This window comes from Caretta caretta, chromosome 7 (genome assembly GCF_965140235.1).
Source record: "Caretta caretta isolate rCarCar2 chromosome 7, rCarCar1.hap1, whole genome shotgun sequence".
Taxonomy (NCBI): domain Eukaryota; kingdom Metazoa; phylum Chordata; order Testudines; family Cheloniidae; genus Caretta; species Caretta caretta.
The window spans coordinates 5,991,965-6,011,835 of NC_134212.1; the positions used below are offsets into that span (position 1 = coordinate 5,991,965).

Sequence of the window (19,871 nt, forward strand, 5' to 3'; positions counted from 1 at the left end):
CACCGAACACGAAGCGGAGCTTGTTCTTACCTCGTCACACGCGGCACATCGAGGCTTCAGGCATTCCGCATGGTGTCTGCCACAATAAATCTTCCCCTCTTGATAAAAGTAGATCAGATCAACCAGCAGCTCATTACAGACCGTGCATATGAAGCAGGGTGGGTGCCAACAAACGCCGTGGCCTGCTCTGGAGGCAAATACAGCGATGTCGCCTCCACTGATTTGGCCCCCACACTGGCAGAAAAACAACAAACAGGAAGAGGGCTTGGTTTGACACTAGTCCAAAGGGGCACACCACGTTTCAGAAGGTGACTTATACAACGTGATAAAGCAGGAGCTTTTTCCCCCCACCCCCTCCGGCTGACAGTGTTTGGACCCATCCAATGAAACCTGGTTTTGGTGTCACCATCTCTTTGATCCTAGACTGCGGTTTAGGGCAGCCCAAAAGGACCCTATGCGCTACAGCTGTCTCTCTCTGGACGCTAAAGGCAGCAAATCTACACAGTTTCTCCGGAGAACAAACAGAGAGGATTCTTGGGACGCTAGTCGGTTACAATTACTGCTGTGTCCCAAAGCTGGCTTGACTCTGGCTACCTTCTGCCGCACCCAGCTCTGTGGCACTGTCTTCGCAGGCTAGCCAGTCAGATCCTATGGGCAAGCGTGGTGCCTTCAGGGAGCATTTCCTCCATAGGCCTGTAAGGGGGGAAATGGCCTTCCTGGCATGGCTGAGTTTCTGCTGGTTGGGGAACTCTATGGCAAAGCCAAATGGAGTAACCGCCTTGGCCAGCTGGTCACTTATCACTGCACTGAAAAGCCAAATGCTTCTGAAGATGTCAGATGTAACAATACTTCCCTTTCACTTACAGCTTCCTGAACTGAACACCAGGGGCCCCATTCGTCCTTCCTCCATCATCTGACTCCTCCCTCTTCCAGCAGTCGCCCTTCCCACAACCCACTCTCTAAATATCCCAAAACCAACCTTCCCTACCGATCTGGGCTCATTCCTCAACTCTCCCCTCTTTCCCGCACTGGGCTGCTTCCCTGTTGTTTTCCCACCCTGGCTTCCAGCCAGTTCCCTCACTGACACTCTGGGCGTGAGCTCAATCAAACTGCCTCAACCCTGTTTTGGGGTCAAGAACCAGTGTTTCAGGAGTGGTTCCTGTGGGGAGTACAGGCTGGAGATTAATCAGGACTACTTCCAGCCGTGAGGGAGGCAGGATGGGTTGGGATGCCTGCCGGGACCAAGTTGTGCATGAAATTGACACCACTGCCTGCTACCTGACCTGGGAAACCCCTAAAAACACCCAGCTTGTTCCCACTTGGGAGCTAGCCAGTTACCTAAGGGTTAATTCAGCCTTCTGGCGGGAGAACTTGGACGCAGAGGTAGAGAGATTGCAGTGCATGTGTGAGAGTATCGGATGCATGCATTCCCTCTACATAGGCACAGGGGGATCAGACTTCCCAGTGCCTGACACAGGGACAGAATGGCTTGCTCTCATTTAAAACAACCCAAGCTAATGTATAGAAAGCCCCATGTGAATCAAAGGAAGCCACTGGGCAGAATAATAACGTGTCCCATAATTGGCACTTACCTGTTCGCAAATGGCTCCGGTCATGGTGACGGGGAATGGTCGAACATTGCCTCTCCCTAGATTCTCCCTTTTCCTTTGATTGCTGAAGAGTTTGAGCTCCCTCTTCTCTTCCTCATCCAGTGAATTACAATAGCGGACCTAATAGGCAAGCAGTGATATTTTGCTTTACCATGAACAGAACCACAAACATACTTGTTGTAACTGTGCCTTCTATTTTCAAAGCTTGGTTGAGTTATCACCAAGTGAGAACTAATCACTTGAGACTCGGCAGGGATGATCTGGAGCAAATGCAGTTATGCTGATTCAGCTGGCTGAGGATCTGGCCCAAGTAAGGAAAGGCTGAGACCATGAATGCTCTTTATAATCCAGTAAAGGATAGTCATTTATTTCCTTCAGTCTTTTCATGCTGGAGGTATTAGAGCAGCCCTGTAATGGTTCAGCAACAAGCTCTCCTGTGACACCCACTCTTCATAAGTTTATGATGTGGTACTAATTATTTGCTATGCGATGAAGACTCTATGCCCAGCTGCAGCTAAGGATTTATTAGAAATTCCAGATTTTTTGGGGGGGGGGGGCAGGGGTGGGAAAGGGGACGATGTAAACAACAAATTCATAATCTCACCGAAAGTTCAGAGAACGAGAGGTTTCCACAGTTCAAATATTATTTTTGTGCTTACAGATTTGATCTGATTCTAATTTGAACCCAATGGAATCGGGTTATGGCATTTGGGGAGAAATGCTACTGCCATGAGCAGTAACAGGGCCAATTCCACATTCCTTACTCACATGAGCAGAGTCATCGAATTAACTGAGTTTCAATGGGAAATGGATGCCTAACTCCCTCCCTGTTTGCAGAAAAATTCCAGGATGAGGACCCGAACTTGTAATAGCCAATTACGTATTTATTTATTGTCAGGCACTGCAGATTCTCAGGGAGCTGCTGAAGCTTAAGCCCTACGGGATTGGGCCCTGAAGAATTTGACTCTGTCCTCACTGGTGTTCAGAATTCTCCTTGATTCTGATAATATTGCATTGTATTTATATGGCATCTTGCCAGGCACAGACAAGCACATTAAAATATGACCTAGATAAAACAAGTTACGGACATGTCTTTCACAGAGGAGCAATGTGAGGATCATTGTTTACGCAATGGAACTTCATGAGATATTCAAGTTCAACGTCCGCACACATAAGAAAAGAATTTAAAAGATGGGGCCCTTTTTTGCCGTCTCATAAACAACACAGGATTTAATAATTATCTGAATACACCTTCCATTGCTGTAAATGGTTTTGACTGGAAACTCAGAGTTGAGGTTCAACGTCTATAAAATCACAGATCTTAACTCGTCCTCTAGCTGTTCAGCGCAAATACAAAATCACTCCCTGTTTAGACACATTTGCAAGCCCTAGGTGAGACAAAACAGGATTTTGCATAGACTTTGGAGTTAATTTTAAACCAAGCTCTAGTTGATTTAACTGGAACCTTAATACAATTGTAACAAAGTTTTTGCCTTTGAGTGTAGAAAGGTTTCTTTGTTTTGCACACACCCGATTTTAGGAAGATGAATTAAAAAAATTAAAATTAAAGCTAAAACTTGACGTTTAAAAACAAAACAAGAGCTTCTAAATGAATAATGTAGCTATCACCTTAATAGGGATTTAACGAGTAAGGATCTCAAGAAATTAATGTTCTATAGAAATTTATTTACAAATATGCAGAGAAAGATCTCCCCTGTCTACAGCTTTTTTAAACCATCCTAGAAAATGTAATAAAGAATTGGATACTTGCTATCGAATGCTGTAGGTTGGTTTAAAAGGTTAGGCTTTTAAATTCTGGAGGAGTTTTGCATAAGGGAGCTTACAGCAATCCGTGACATGAAAGGCACCTGGCCATACCATTTTCATAGCACAATATTCCAGACAGATGATAGAAAACATAAAAGTTTATTGGTTCTTTTTAAAATGAAATCAAGAAAACTCCAACTGAAAGCTGCAGTAATGTAGGCAAGATTCTTTCAGTGGATCGGCTAATCATGACACCAACGCTAAATCAAAAAGGTGCATTCCCCTCAACACCAAATATGATATATTGCAATGTTTAAATTACGGTATTTTTAAACCACTCACCTCATTGTCATGCGGCGGCAGTTGGTGCAAAAGCTGCTTAATGCGCAATTTCTCTCCAGGACTGTTCACGTAGGGCACTTTGTCTTCCGGGAGGCAACTGTAGTACTGATGAACCTAAACATTAAAGAAGGTACTGCAGTACAATGCCTTGATTGGCTTTGACACATTCTCCTCAACTGACAGAACAAAACACTCGGAGAGCAAGTGGTCACTAAAAATGAAAGGTGCAAATGGACAAAAAATGCTTTTAAAGTTAAACCATCTGCTCTTCTATATATGGAAACAAAGCAACTCAGTTAGTTTTTAAAAAGAGAGATAAAGAGGAGACAGCAGGAGTTCCATGTCTAACCTAACTCTCAGGGGTTGTTCTTTACCGTTTTCTCTGTTAACGTCCATACTGTTAGCATGTTTCCCTTGGCCGGGAGAATGTGTTAACATCTGCCTTTGCAACAGAGGTTAACAATGCTACTCCCTGGCACCCAATGTGTTAATGGGTACTTTAGCCTCCACCTACTCTGAAACCCTCAAGGTCTTTTCTGTAACAATTTGTGAAAATAATCAGCAGATAGAACCTGTTGGAAGGCTTGTTTTTCTCTCCAGTCTCCGAGTATATAATTAAAACAATTATTTAAAGTACAGCACGGTGGAGCACAACGTGCCCGCCTCCTAGGAGATTGTGCCCGCCTCCTTGGAGATCCTCTGTGTGTGTGTGTGTGTGTGTGTGTGTGAAATACACGCACAACTCCAGCTCATCAGTCGTCTGGCTGATACTGGGGCTTGGGTGAGGGCTTGCTGGCTGAGGCTCAACTCATTGGAGCCTGTGGTGATGTTTGAAGGCTTGGGAAGAGCACCCAGAAGGTTTGACAGAAATTAAATTGTCCCCCTTTGGCCAAGGGAGCGCGCCCACTGGTCAGCTCTGAAAATTGCAAAGAATCAGCTGTAGGTAGATGCTCTGATGGCAGATGGCTCTCTTTAATCTGTGCTTGGCTACAAGGGTGTGGATCTCAGCACGGCTCCTCGTGCCTTCGCCACCTGGAGGTTAATCTCCCGCTGTGCATCTCTACTTTACGATACCGTAGAAATTTAATCGAGAGCAAGATGTAGCTGCCTGCTAATTTAGCAGGGCTTCGCTCAGACAGTGGCTTCCCACCAGGTCCCCTGTGGAATTTAAGACGGGTTTGGCCTATGAAATACCAAGGGATCTGACCTTCCTGAGACAGTACCTCTCCCCTGGTGCCAGCCCACTGCAACAGCAACTAGGGCTGCGGTGCCCCAGCTAACAAGATCTTTCAAAGGACAGAAACTAGGGAGAGGGTCCTTCACCCTGGAACTCTCTATCCCACTGGTGCTTTCAGGTGGCTGCTGCCCGACTTACCTCTTCTCCTGGGGGCCTTTTCCCAAAGGGTGAGTGAGGAATGTGGAATGCACGGCCAGTGGAGTCCAACTTATATTTTTAGAGTAGGAGAGGTTTGAGGAAGATTTTTCACCCTTCAGGTGGCCTGCCTTCCTCTAGCCCCTAAAGCACTTATGGACACCCCACATCCCAATCACCGAATGGGGGCAGATGGCAGGAGCCATAGCATGTTAAGGGGGAAAACTGGCCAGCATACCTAAGGGACTGACCTCCAATGAGGGTTGTGCTTCTGAGGGCTCGTTCACACATGGTTCACACATGGAATAGCTACTGTACTTTAAGGTCACACCCTATCTTAATCTGAAACAACTTTCAAAAGTCACTTTTGAAAATCTCCCTCAGCCTGTTTTATTCCAGAGTCCTTATCTGAAACAAGCCTAATCCTCCAATCCTCCCATCATTGCTTTCATACTGATGGTGAGTTTTTTACATGCCTCCATATGTATTTTTGCCCTGCTGATGCAAGGGGCTTACATGCAGTATGGACTGCTGGATTCCGAGAACCCATTGGGCAATATGTAATGATCCAAACAGATGGCACAGAATTCATTTCACTAATGCAACAGACAGATAGACAACCTTCTAGTGTGGAAACCAGAAAAGAAATGGAAAGTTCCAAATAATTCTTATTTAAAAATAATAAATCAAATACTAAATACAATAATACTTACTTTCCATTTATAGAGCATCCTTCATCCAAGGATATCCAAGTACTTTACAAACAATTAAGCCTTACAACACTGTGCCAGGTAGCAAATACAACCCCTTTAGGAAGGACTAACTGAAGCGTACAGATGTTAACTGATTTATCCAGGGTCACGTAGCTAGTCGGTAGCAGAGTTACTTATACATTCCAGCAGGAGCTCTGACTGCCAGACCTTTCATCTAAATGCTGGGCTATACCACCCTCCATATTACTGAGGTCTGCTGATTTCCAATCAAGTGTCTGTACCGATAGCTTAGCCTCTTTGCTCTATATCACCTGGGCTCAGATTGTTGTAAATGAAGATCTTATGCACAATTTGTCCTTGAAGTTGAAGGAGTCCAGAAATAATTTCTTCTTGACTAGCTGCCAAATTACATTATGTTGTTCAGGTCCCCCAAGTAATGAGCTGTAAGAAACACATTGTATGCTAAAGGAGCTACGGATCTAATGCAGGTCTGCACTCCGGTATCTGGTAACTAGGTGTTTGTTTCCTGGCCATCAGACAGACAGATGTGTGCGTATGGCCATTAGTGTTTCCTCTGGGAATTTTTCCATTTCGTCTCAGGAGGCCCGCTGGAGCCAGCTCCCATAAATTTAGCAAAATATTTCTGTAGGGATGGGCAAATTAATTTGGAAAACAAAACAAAATAAAACAAAAATAGCAGGCCCAGACCTGCGTGGCATTGCCTAAAATGAACCTGAAACATTTTGTCATATTCAGATCAGCTTCGGCAGGCCTTCCACGCGGTATCTGTCAATCTGCAGAGTCAGCGGAAGGACTGTCCTCACGAAGACATCTGTCTGTTCCCTATGAGTACTGACCCTCCTCCCTGGTAATGCCTTGGGACCGCCATATGATCCATCATGTGGGATTTTGCACAGTCATATTTCCCCTGGCTGGTGTTTTTGCTTGTATTTGCCCAAAGGACCAAATCCTTGCCCCTAATGGGTGCACTCTAACAATGGAAAAACAGAGCGATTGTTATATATTGATGCTGTTAGTGGCCACAATGCGCTAGGTGCTTTCTAGACGTTCAAGAAGGGATGGTCCCTTTCCCAAGGAGCTCATGGGTTAGGGACGCAGAGACAAGTTGGGGGAAAGGGAACAAGTAAGGTTATTTTTTAAAAAAGTTTGCTTGATTCTCAGGAGGTAGCATAGCAGGAATGAGTCTTTAACCATGGTCAGCACCTGCATTCTGCCCTCCCTGCACATCTCCCATGCTAATGACTGACGCCTGGAAGAGAAATGGATGACGTGGGGAAGGCATGAATAGAGGCCATGGGAAGATTGGGCCATGGCAAGGGTTCCACACCAAGACACATGGACATCGTCCTGCCCTGGAACACCAGGAGGGTCTCTGGAATGTCAGCTTCCTGAGTTCGGGGAAAATCTGGATACTCACAACCTGTCTTATAATTGCTGATTTTGTGAGTGTGTGTGTAAGAACCAAGCCAGAATCCAGCCCTTGGATGCCTTTTGTCTACTGTTTTTTTTTTAAAAGGAAAAATATAATTTGTTTATGGCTTCTGTAGCAAGGAAATGGAGCTGCTTTTTACCTTGTGCATTTATACAAGGGCCGGTCTACACTACCGCAGTCAATCGATCTAACTTACGCAATTTCAGTGACATGAATAACGTGACTGAAGTCGACGTAATTAGATCCACTTACCGCGGGGGCTACACTGTGCTGTGTCGACGGGAGAGCATCTCCCGTCAACTTCCCTTACGCTTCTCGGAGAGGTGGCGTACACAAATCGAAGGGAGAGCGCTCTCCCATCGATTTAGTGTGTCTTCACCAGACCTGCTAAATTGACACTCACTGCACAGGTTGCAGCACTGCGGATCTACCAGTAAGTGTAGACCAGCCTCAAGTGAAGGGTCCCAGCTAGGTATTAAGGGGGGAATCCTTCCCCGGCTTCCAAGGGCAGGGAGGGCGCCCTGACAGTGGACCTGGTGCGTGAGGTTCCACTGGGGGTCCTCCATTGAGAAGGTTGTGCAGGCGATGGACTCTGGCTCTCTGCACACATGGAGTACAGCTCTGTGCCCCAATGCAAAGGAGAAGTTGCATCGGAGCTAGGACTATTTCCTATGCAAATCCCACCCACCCCCATCTTCCTTGCTGTGGTGGGGACTTAATACACATGCAAAACTGTAGGTTGCCGCAGCAACTGTGGAAGTGGCGGAAGAAAGATTCCTTCCCCAATGCACCCCTCAGTGATCTGACGTGGGCACAGGACTGAATTCTCTTCCCTAGGATTGGGACAATCACTGAGCCATGGAGCATTCATGGCTGTGTAGAACAGGTGCTGTCTGTTTCTGTCCTACACAAGTTTTTTTGCAGATCATATAGTGTTTAACACAGAGATTGAAGTCCCTTTATCTGAGGAATTATTGAGTAGATCTGGGCAATATTTTGTGTGCGCGCCACGTAATTGGCTGAAAAATGCAGCTGAGGGACGACCAAAAGTGTTCATGAATTCGGATTGAATTTGGTGAATTGTTTTGGCTGCAAAAAATGGGGGGAAAAATCAAAATAGTCAAAACATTTTGACTTTTCATTCCAAAATGATATTTTGTTTAGAAATTGAGCTAGATTTAACTTAAAAGGGGGGGGGGGGGGGGGAAACACTCCTGAAAATGAAACAAAACGTTTCATTTTGGGTTGGAAAAATTTTTGTTTTTATTTCAGAGAGAAACATTTTTAAATGGTCATTTTGGATTGACCTGAAGCAATTCCCCCCATCTGGATTTTCTTGGTGTGGCCACTGAACCAACATATCCGTTATTTGCCCAGTTCTATTACCGATATGTTGGCCTTGCTGGGTCCTGACAGACTGCTCTGAGATTCAGCCAGGTTGCAGCTGGAGAGCATAAAGCATTGTCTCACCAAGCCTGAGACAAATTCACGTGTGTGAAAGAGAATCTCACCTTTGATGGCAATTCTCTCTCCATACAGAAGGTTCACACAGTGGTAGGGGGAAAAATAGTTTGGAAATAAATGGGTTTTCAACTTAGAGCAAATGTGCCAGGAAATGAAAGTTTATACCAAAGAATATGACAAATCCTTGGTGTTAACCAACTTCAGAAGCTGTCGCAGTTCTCTATGTTTAGTTTATTGTTTAGCTGTTTACTGTACCCTTAATGGGTGCTATCTATCAATTCACAGCTGGATAGGGAGTCTAATTTAATGGTTACAGGGACTGTGAGGCAGGAATCACGTGTTCTATTCTTGGTTCTGCCACACGAAAGTGAAGAGTTTCAACAACATCCATTAATTTGGGGGGGGGGCCAAACCGAGATACCTGGGGCCTGATTTTCAGAAGCGCAGCAGTCTCGTTGAAAACTTTATTTTTCTGGAAAAATGGCATTTTTGATTAAACAAAAAAATCTTTCAGGGAAAGCTTCTGCTTTCTGTGGAAAACTTCAACTTTTAATTGAAAAACCTAAAACATGTCGGTTTTCTTTTTCTTTCTGACAAAACGTCAGAATTATCCACAGACTCTCCCCTGGCCCATTTTCCAAACAGCTCTAGTGCAAAACACCCGCAAGTCTGTGATGTCAATGAGAACAGTGAGTATTCAGCGCTTCTGAAAAGCAGGCCCTAAGGTAATACTAATAAATACTAATAATAATGAAGGAGAATTCAAGATGGGTATCCCAAATAAGTAGAGATGTCTGAAAAATTTGTTCTTTCCAAGTCTCAGTCTGCTTAACTGTGAAATGGGTATAATGTCATTTGTCAGCACACAGTGAATCATTATACTTTTAATTCATCGTGTGTAAAATACAGATGGAAGATGCTATGTAAGGACCTAATTCAAAACCCACAGAAATGAATGGGAGTCTTTCCACTGACTTTTGCAGGCTCTGGGGGAGCCCGAAATGCATATAAGATTTGATTACACCACAGAATCATGTTGTAGCGTAACCCAAATAATTTTTTTTACTGTTAACTATTTTTAATTACTACACTATTCAGTACTTTTGCCACATACAACACAAAAATTCAGTTTTGTGTTATTTCTCTTTGTAACAACCTCCTTCATCTGTAGCTATTTTAGCAAGCACTGTTATAATTCATAGTCTCTCGAGGAGGCTAAATTAGATTTCACTCTGAATTAATCTGTGTTCATCTCTCCTCCATGACTTGTGTCCAATTTGAATTAGATTTACTGTGAAGGAATTTACAAGATCTCAGGCCAAATCCTAATAAAAGTTAACCCACGTCACAGACCCCAAGATACAGCCTGGACCAGTAACATGACCGTAATGGAATAGAAAGGCATTGTAGGGTGGGACTCAGGAATACCGGCAAGGCAAGGGGAGTAGCTCCAATGGGTCTGGTCTTGCTTTTAAGGAGGTCTCTCTCTCTCAAATTCACAAAACAAGCGAGGAAAACAAGACAAAATGAAAGATATTGGTCTTTATACTCATCGTTCTTTTCCCAAAGTATTTGAGTCTCATCTTCCCCCATCCACCTCAAAAAGTAGATCAAACAATATACATTTTAAAGAAGATATTTACTAGCAAAAAAGCTAATAAGTATTTTGGAAATTAACAGCTCCTTCAAGAGAAAAAAAAATCCTTGTAAAATGAAATTAGGAAAAGAATTCTTTAAAGTTGAGCCAACTCTATTCAATTAATTGAGGGAAATAATTACATTAGTACACAAATGCTTGTATGTTTTCCAGTCTTATTAGTTCTGGGGGTGTTTTCAGTTTAATTCCTCAGTTTCGAAGTTTAACCTTCAAACTCTGAATAAATGATAACTTCAGATTCCTTTGGTGAATGTATTTACTTCTAGTGACTAAGTATGCAGAACCTCTTTCGGAAAGAAAAGGTTGCACACACTGCAGGGATTCAGTTGTTTGTTTGACAAAGACATTCCATGGGCAAGGAATTGGGAGCAGCATCGGCTGTCCTTTTGCCTTGAGCTGCTGCAGCAAAGTGGGGCTCAGCCATTATTTTCCGCCCATGACAAACTCTGGATGGTATCTGAAAATCTGAGGTTGCGTGTTTAGAACTATAATCTGCATCAGCTGTTCTAAAAAATAATCGCTCTCATGTTTCTCCAGCCACATTCCAGTGAGACCCTCTTATTTACTTATTTCTCATTAAAATGTCAGTCTGGGATCTGATTACTCAAATTGCCAAAATAAAGCCCTTTTTACAGTTCAGACTATTCCTCTGCTTCAGTTTCATTGGGAGCATTGTAGCAACAACCATCCGAAATACAATTCCACAACATAAATAACTTTTTAATATTTAAAAGCTTTATTGCTCTTAAAACATAACACAGGGATACTGATCTCCCTCTTTGTTTTCCATCCAGATAGCTGCATGGTCTTCATTACTGCAATATCCGAGCCTTCAATACCAAAACCACAACTCTCTAACTCAGGGGCTACAGGAGAACTTGTTTAGCTGTGAGAAAGTAACAATATTCTAGTATCAGGACAACACAACTAAAAGAGATGTGATCACGTGGGTAGTGTGTTACATAGTTGGTATTTCCAACATCTCAGCTTCAACCCAGCCAGTCCCTAATGCCTTTCTTAGTATGTGATGCATGTTGCCAAAGCTGCAAGATCATTAGTGCAAGAAGCTTAAGTATCTGGGTTTGGTTGATATCAACACTGAACATGGGTTTTAAACAGCTCCCAGGCTTCTCTTTTGAAGGTGTTGTGCAGGTTTCCTTTGAGGACAAGGACTGAGAGACCAGATTTGGAGCGATCGCTTTGTGAAAAGTGGTAACTCATGGACAATAGGGTGTTTTTGTCATTTATCAATTTTCTGTGTGAGTTCATTCGAGAGCATAGTGTTTTTCTGGTTTTACCCACATAGTTGTTGTTGGGGCATTTAGCGCACTGGATGAGATACACCACAGGTTGTGATTGGCATGCATAGGAACTGTGGATCTTGAAAGATCTGTTGTGGGGGGTATTGATCATCGTACCAGTGGAAAGATTATGTCTGCATGTTTTGCATCTGTTGTTCTGGCAGGGTCTGGTACCACTTTGCGTTGGTGTGTCCCAGTCTGTGGGGAGCTTGCTTCTGATGGTGAGGTTCACTCATGTGCTTAAAGTCAAACACATGCTCAAGTGCTTCCTTGGATCATGGCCAGCGCACTCAGAACTTTGCAGGATCTAGCCCTATGCAAACTAAAAGCATTAGGTATATAACTGGGTGTGGATCTGCAGCATATTGTTCCATCAGGAGTTACTGAGAGGCACATATTTATATCCCGCACAGAGCTCTGTGCAAAATCCATGAATGTCAGCAGTCAGTCAGGGAGTAGGATGCATTGAAGTCCACCAGTGACAGCGGGATGATGAGTCACGTCTTACCTGTGAGTAATCAGGGACCAGGAGGGGACTCATGAGAGAGCTAGCATTGCTGCAGGATTTGCTTATGCAGCAGAGAGCTCCTGGTTCTACAGTCCTATCTGGGAACATAGGAAATTCTTATCCCTCCTCACTGTAAGTGAATGGATCATGTCGGCATGCAGAGCTGTTTACATAATGAGGTGCGGGGCCGTTTCTGCTGGTACATGTGTGTGTATGTGAAATCCACTTGTGGCCTCATCTCATGACCCTCTGTGTGAGAGCTTGAAAACGAACATTGGCTTAAGTGGGAAGAATGCAGCAAACAGTTTAAACAAGTCTGCACTGGCTTGAACTAGCAGAGCTGCTTCTGCAACTCATCTGGCAGAGCACTTAAAACTCGGGGATCCAGGTTCTAGTCCCTCTCTGACTTCTCCCTGAAGACTAGCTTATTAAATGGCCTTTTTACAAGATGGTTCATGGACTTTAATAGTGCGTGTTTAAAACGGACATACCTCTAAAGAAATGAACACTGTTTTCTTGCTGTAGTTGGTGTTTATATTTATATGATTCAGACTGGGCTAAATTAAAAAAAAATACCTCCAGAATTTTGCATGTGCCCTTATTTACATGTCCATGGAACAGAATTCTACAACTTCGATACATGAAAATTACAGCATCTGCAAACTTAGAGGAAGGGTTAAAATCTCTCTGAAAATTTGGCCCATCATGTATCATATAATATTCATGGGGAAACAATATATTTCGACAAACAACCTTTGTATTAAGTCAACACATATACAGCTAGTCAGATACCACAGACAGATGACTAGTACTTACTATTCGTAGTAGTCTTACTACAGTAATGTCTAGGTTCCCCTCCGTGAGATCGAGGCCCAAGTGCAAGGCACTGTACATACACATAGTAAGAGAGAGACCCTGCCCTGAAGGGCTAACAAGCTCAACAGACAAGACAGAAAGGAGGTATTTATATCCTCCATTTTACAGATGAAGAGCTAAGGAGCAGAGTTTAAATGACTGGTTTACGATCACACAGAAAGTCTGTGTCAGAGTCAGGAGTTGAACCCAGATCTCAACTCCCCGATCCAATGGCTTAACCAGAAGACCATCCCTTCCCTTACCTGATTTCTGTCCAGGGCTGGGGCTGGGGCTGGACACTATAATTAAATCCAAACTAGGAAGGCAAAACATTTTGTGAGTGCAATTATTTTTCTAGTTTAATACATGAAGACTGGATTTTGGCGTGAGCCTCTGGAATCTCTCCACTTAATTTCCTCCCTAAACATTCCATACTGGGCTGAACCATTGTTTCGGCTCAGAGAGACAGAGTGTGTATGTGGGGGGTAAGAGGACATGCACAGGGGGGTGAACTAGATTTGGCTAACAAGTGTGGAAATGGACCTAGCGATAAACACACAGAGAACAAATAAAAACTCATATAAAATTGGGGAGCGACCACAAACAATCTGACTAGCTAATGGAGCCTAGCGGCGATCACGCAGGAAGAATTAATAAATCTCTTTGGCAGGAAAGAAATTATATTAAAAGAATCCTTGTATGTTTGTTAGTATTTAAAACCACATTAATCCATATTATAATTGAGGAACACCAAGGTGTGCATATAATCCCATGCCTCCGGCGCTGGAAATCATTCTGTCTTTGATTTTAAGCCTCACGGTACAAGACAGGTGTACTCGTGTAAGGTGTATCGTAGATGAAAATCCTAGGTGGGATGAGAACGTCATCACCGTATAAGTCTAGATGCACCCTCAAGGGCCCTTAGAAACCGGGGCTTTAAAATTCTGGAGGTCTAATGGCAAAGCACAGGTAGATCTGAATTGTCTGGATGTACATCACGGGCCAGATTCTCAGCTACTGTAAAATCAGAGGCCCTTTCTCCCCCATCAAGACACCCAGGACTGCAGAGAGGGTGGCTTAGGAGCAAATGGGGACCCCTCAATATACCAATTTATACTAGCTGAGGATCTGGCTCTTTTTATGGGGATTTCTCAGAACTCTTGTTGGCAAATCAGAATTCTGCCACGTTTCTTAGTCAATCATTATCCGGCGGTGTTGTTCCTGTTGTCTTTCCAGTCATATGTAAAGGGACAGAGACAGGTGAAAAAAATTAGAGTTAAAAAATCCCTTTGTTACCAATGACCCCAAACACTTTTCGCTGGTTTTACTTCTTCAACGTCTCTTGGCATGGATGGCAGCCGTCGATGAGTCAGTTTCAATGGTGTTCTACTCACAATCACACTCAGTTTCTCATGCTCTAGTAGAGCTCTGCAAGGCTTGGTTTGCAAACATTCTTTAAGCAAGCTGACTTCATTGGCATTGCAGAAAAAGAATGAAATTGGGGAAAAATATCTACTAGGGTTAGCTGTTGTAAAAGCCTGGGAGGGAGACAAGAAGGGGACAAAATCTCAATGTAGCCTTACAATGACCCTTTAAGATCACTTGTAAAAACGATTAGCAGTTGTTTTATGCTGGGATCTACCAACTCACTGCATCAAAACCTCTCCTAACAGCGCTAAAATCCCAGGAGCGCTAAAATCCCAGGAGCCACCAAGAATTGGGATAATCATTTACTGCAGGTACCGTAATTGGCATGTTTAGAAATCCACCGGAGAGCACCAACTGAGAATTCGTTTGTATTTACAGTACATGCAGTAGCATATAACACTTGGAGCCACACTGTAACATGCAAAGCTAGCAGATGTTGCATGCTGAAATAAAACTCCAGTACAACGTTAGACTGAACACTGTGGAATGTGACAATTTTAATTTCCCTGTCCTTGATATTCCCCTGCTTCTTCCTCTGCTGTCCAGTACACATACACTTCCAGTTTCAAAACATGTGAACTGCTTCAGATTAAGTTTAAAGAAAAGAAAAATAAATGGAGAACTATTAGCATCTGGTTTCTGATGTAATAGTTTATACAAACAAGCTGATTAACTCTGTGATAGTACAAGTCAGGGAAGGGAACTTCCACAAGAATCAAGCTGCACCAGCCATTTCCATCAGCTAAAGAGAATCAAATCGATCCCACTGAACAATGGGTCGGATTCTCTGCCTTATCATGATTACATTCAGCGAAGCAGAGAGAGGCAGGCACCATGAACAGGGTTACTGGTCCCTGATTCCCAGCACAGCAGGTTAGAGGATGAGACAATAAAACATATAGAGACATATAGAGACAATAAAACATATTCCAAGTAAAACAAATCTATGAATCTAGAGCGTTGTGAGGCTACTCTAATCTGTGCCAGCTGGCAAAGGGCCCTGAGGGAACATCTGTCAGAACACAGCATGCCCTGGCCACTTCTATTGTCTGCCACTAACACATCCGCTGCATCAGGGGCTGTAGCGAGGGTGACCTGGTTACACTGGCCTTTTCTCTGTTGGGAACACCCCAACAATGTGCAATCTTCAGCTAGGGGGATGGGGTCTGTTCCTTTTGCACTACCTGAGCAATGCACAGGTAGCAAAGCAAGGCAGAGCATCTAAAAATACATTTTCCTTCTCCTGTATGCAAAGCTGCAATAGCTGACAAGTTTAATTTAGTGGGTAAGTCTGTGAATTTGACTAAAGCTATAGGAGACCCTTGGCTGTTCTTTGCCCTACCGTTTAACGGCTAGACTAGCTACTGCTGTAGCTTGAGGGTATTATAAACTAGGCCTCCTTCGTATACGTCGAGCCAAAGATACAGAACAGAAGCCACTGAATGTATTAACTATTGAATAGATTCTCTGTGACAGCTGCTCATTTCACACCATGTTGCAATGCTCTCAAGGCCAAGATTGCAGTGTTCGTTGTAGAAGAAATTGGTCTCATGACCCTTCGCACTATTAATATTACCGTAGATCATATTTTTATAACTTTTAAGGGACTTGTCCTGAGCAATTGTACTATCAACAAAAGAGATTACATTATTTTGCTATATAAAGGGGGTTTGAGTCTGGGAATGACAGGAAACCCAACTGGAGGTTATGGGGCAGTTGAAAGAGAGGACCACTAACTACTATCATTTGTTCAACTTACAGAACATGCCCATCACACCCCCTTATCTCATATTATTGAGGCACAGTACAGATGCCACCATTAAGACGGTGTAAAGCTTTTGGCTTTGACGGGGCTTTTAAATATCTCTGTAGCTCAGTCTACACAACATTTCTGAAAAATATGAACCACCACTGACGCTGCTTTGAATTTCAAAAGCCATTGGGAGAGCAAACAAGCTATAAACCCGCAAAAATCCCTCCTTGTCAAAAATGAAGTCGGGATGTTAAACCTTGATCTAAATTTCTCTAGCGAGCAAACCACAGCCCCTGGGAACTCCAACCCTCCCACTCTTCCCCCATAGTGTCCAACAATATAGAAACTACACATTTACAATTTTAAATGTATGCCCTTAATCGGACATACCCGCAGGGAGCCATGCGAAGGTTTAGCTAGCAGAGCACCAGCTCCAGCCAAGACTTTGGCTGCTGACACTGTCTCCCACGTTTCCTGAGTCAGCAGAGAGCGCTGGTCTGTAATTCCAATTTACTCGTCTCTATTGGCTTTTTAATACTGAGATGCAAAACACATACAAAAGTAACGAACTATGGATGAGCCTTCCCTAAAATGGTCCGTCCCTAGCAATTCCACATACCCCTCACAGGCATGTGTGTGTTTTCCTTCACCTAAGAGATAAATTCCTTTCCAAGAAAAAAGACATTTTCAGATAATCTTATAAATCAGATGCTCATAGAGGCCTTGATCCATTGAAGTCAAATGGGCTTTGGATCAGGTCCATGAAGCAATTTCTTCCATGCCAACGTTCCAGTCTTTTGAAATTGGGACTTAAGAGCCTTTCTGTCATCTGAGATCAATCTTTTTCCACAGCTGAGGCCAAAGGATAGCCATTTTGTACAAGACCTTGTAGTCCCATGCATTGAACACCATCATTTAGCTAATATGGTTTTAACCCAGCTGATGAACACAATTCTTATAGCATTATTTATAAAATCCTTGACCTCAAATTTCTATTACTGTTAAATAATGTGTGTCAAGTTACCAACTTGATTCTTACATGGTCAGCACGCATCATTTTCAAATTGACCATATTTGAACAAGTGGGCAAGAAGCCAACCCATTTTTGTCTGACTGCACTGACTCTCCTTTAGCTATACTTGTGGCAGCTTAGAGATGCATCCGATGAAGTGAGCTGTAGCTCACGAAAGCTTATGCTCAGATAAATTGGTTAGTCTCTAAGGTGCCACAAGTCCTCCTTTTCTTTTTGCGAATACAGACTAACACAGCTGTTACTCTGAAACTTAGCTATACTTAAACCTCTAGTTATAGACTTTTTTGGACTATCAGAATTCTGTAATGATATATCGAAGCTGTCAAAACCCGCTACTGTATTTGTGGACAAAGGATTTCTGAATTGGTTATACATGGGGATGTGACCTCATATTCATTCATAATTTCATCTACTGATACCAAAGGAAAATGGAAACACTTTTTTTCTTGTAGACCTTAGATCTACTGTGGGAACTAAACAGAAAAAGGAAACATGGACAGAAGCAGCAGTTTAAACTAATTGGTCATCAATGATGGATATTGGCCACCTTCTCCTCTGATAGCCTTCAAAGACTCTTAGTAAATTATTGTGTCTTACTGAGATGGAAGCTCTGTCTTCCAAGCATATCAAGAAACATATCCCCCTAGTCTTCCAGGGGATTATTTCCTAATGTACTTAGACTTTTTTTTTAAAAAAGAGATTTTAATAGAGTTGAAAATGGAAGAAAAACTCCCTCCAGCAGCACATCAGAGAAGTGCTATAGAAAAGTAACAAAAAACATGGAAACAGTCACTGTCTGCAAATCCATATTTCAGTAGATTTACTCCAGATTCACAGAAGTGAATCCAGACCAGAATGTGGCCCAATAGCCAGTTTAATGGCTGCCTTAGGCCTATGCAGTTGCATAAGACACAGTGCTTCCAGGGACTCCACATCATGTACACACACCTGACTTATCAGCCAGGAAGCCATGTGGCTGGCTGCAATTATGTATGACTCCCGTACCAGTGAGTTGCTGCAGAGACTGAATCTTCTCACTGAGCAACCCCAGTTCTGCCTGTTGGTAATTGTGCTTCACTCGACCTCCTGATCTATTTAGGGGGAATCGCCCAATGGTTTGGAACTTCACGAATGGACTGGGGCCAGAAGTGGGAGTCAGGGCCCAGCAGACAGGAGGCTGCAGGATGGGGGAAGCAACGGGTATCGTGTGTGTGGACTTAATTATGGCAGCAGGCCAGGGTCCCACTTGTTGCTTTTCCTAGGGAGACTGCAAAGTCTAGTACTGGCCTAGTTTTTCCACAGTATAGATGAGTCAGACCATAAGGCTGTGCCCTTAGAGGCCCATCGGAAGTAGGATGGGTCCCAAAATGGCTCCTGGCTAAGATCAGCAGAAAATCTTTAAGCATCCATCTTAGCAACAGTGATTTAGGTTCACAGCACTAGACTTTGTTTGTTCACAGTACTTATGCTGTCTGTGTCATCTCCGTGGTGATTTCAGCCAGACCTAGAGTTGCACATTTGTTCGTCTGAAGATCAAATAAGGTGGACCGAGAACCGTAACTAGAAAGTTAATATTCATGTCAAGGAGCAAAGTGACCTCAGAGAGAAGCATAAGCTAGAAACTAATGGATTAAAATGGATTAACCTGGGCGGTAATTCAGACTTTCAACATCCCCGGCAGCATTTTTAGATTACTCGCTTTAAAAGATCCTAAACCAATGCTCCATGCACATGCGTTATTTCTCAGGATGTGCCTGCAGTCAAAGCATCTTGGAAATACAACAAGCATCCACGCAAGGGGCTGACCTCCATGTTCTTTTGGAGTATGTGCCACCATTATATTGGAATTTGGGTTCTTTTGACTCTAAATGTGTGTCCTCCGAGTCTCGGGGAAGGCACAAAGGAAATCTCTCACTGTGAAAGCTGAAAGAAAGGAATGTTAAATCTGAACTAGCCCAGCTAGAAGAAAGAAAAGGAGGACTTGTGGCACCTTAGAGACTAACCCATTTATTTGAGCATAAGCTTTCGTGAGCTACAGGTCACTTCATTGGATGTACTCCATTTCTTTTTGCGAATACAGACTAACACGGCTGCTAGCCCAGCTAGATGGCAATAGATGAAATGTAAGGTGCCAAGGAGTTTAAAGCGGGGATTGAGCATTGCTGTAATGCTCGCAGAGACAAGAAGGAAAAATGCAACTGGATTTTCTCCAGTCCGACAGATAATATTTACAGCCTGTGGGTGCCAAAATATTTCAGGAAATGCCGAAGACTTTCGGAATAAAGCTAGGGAAAACAGAATTTTTAAAGACAGCTAATACAAGACTAAGAATATAGGCTTCCCACCCTATTTCAGCCTCCTTACATGATTTCAAAACAATCACCATAGCAATTATCAAGGCTAACCTCATTTCACAATCTCCTCTGGAAATTAAGCTTTAAGTCTAAAATGTAAAAGCTCAGCATAAAGGCTAAACAAATCAAGTAAACTGCAAGTAATCGAAATAAATGAACATTTTACACTGACAACATCCTGGGATAAATCCACCCTATTAATTTCCTATCTAGAAATATGCAACCTTCATTTTAGTCATTTGAGTGACTTTACCCGGTGAA

At 43.1% G+C, this 19,871-nt stretch overlaps 1 protein-coding gene across 3 annotated transcripts in view; it reads right to left on the reverse strand.

The window, feature by feature from the left end:
• Positions 1-19,871, reverse strand: part of PRICKLE2 (prickle planar cell polarity protein 2) — a 184,245-nt gene that overhangs the window by 34,764 nt on the left and 129,610 nt on the right. For all 3 annotated transcript variants that reach the window (XM_048857849.2, XM_048857851.2, XM_048857850.1), the window contains 3 exons: positions 3,720-3,833; positions 1,593-1,730; positions 31-234 (listed from right to left, as the gene is read on the reverse strand). In XM_048857849.2, the coding sequence (XP_048713806.2) occupies positions 31-234; positions 1,593-1,730; positions 3,720-3,833 (456 nt within the window). The remainder of the gene's footprint in view (positions 1-30; positions 235-1,592; positions 1,731-3,719; positions 3,834-19,871) is intronic.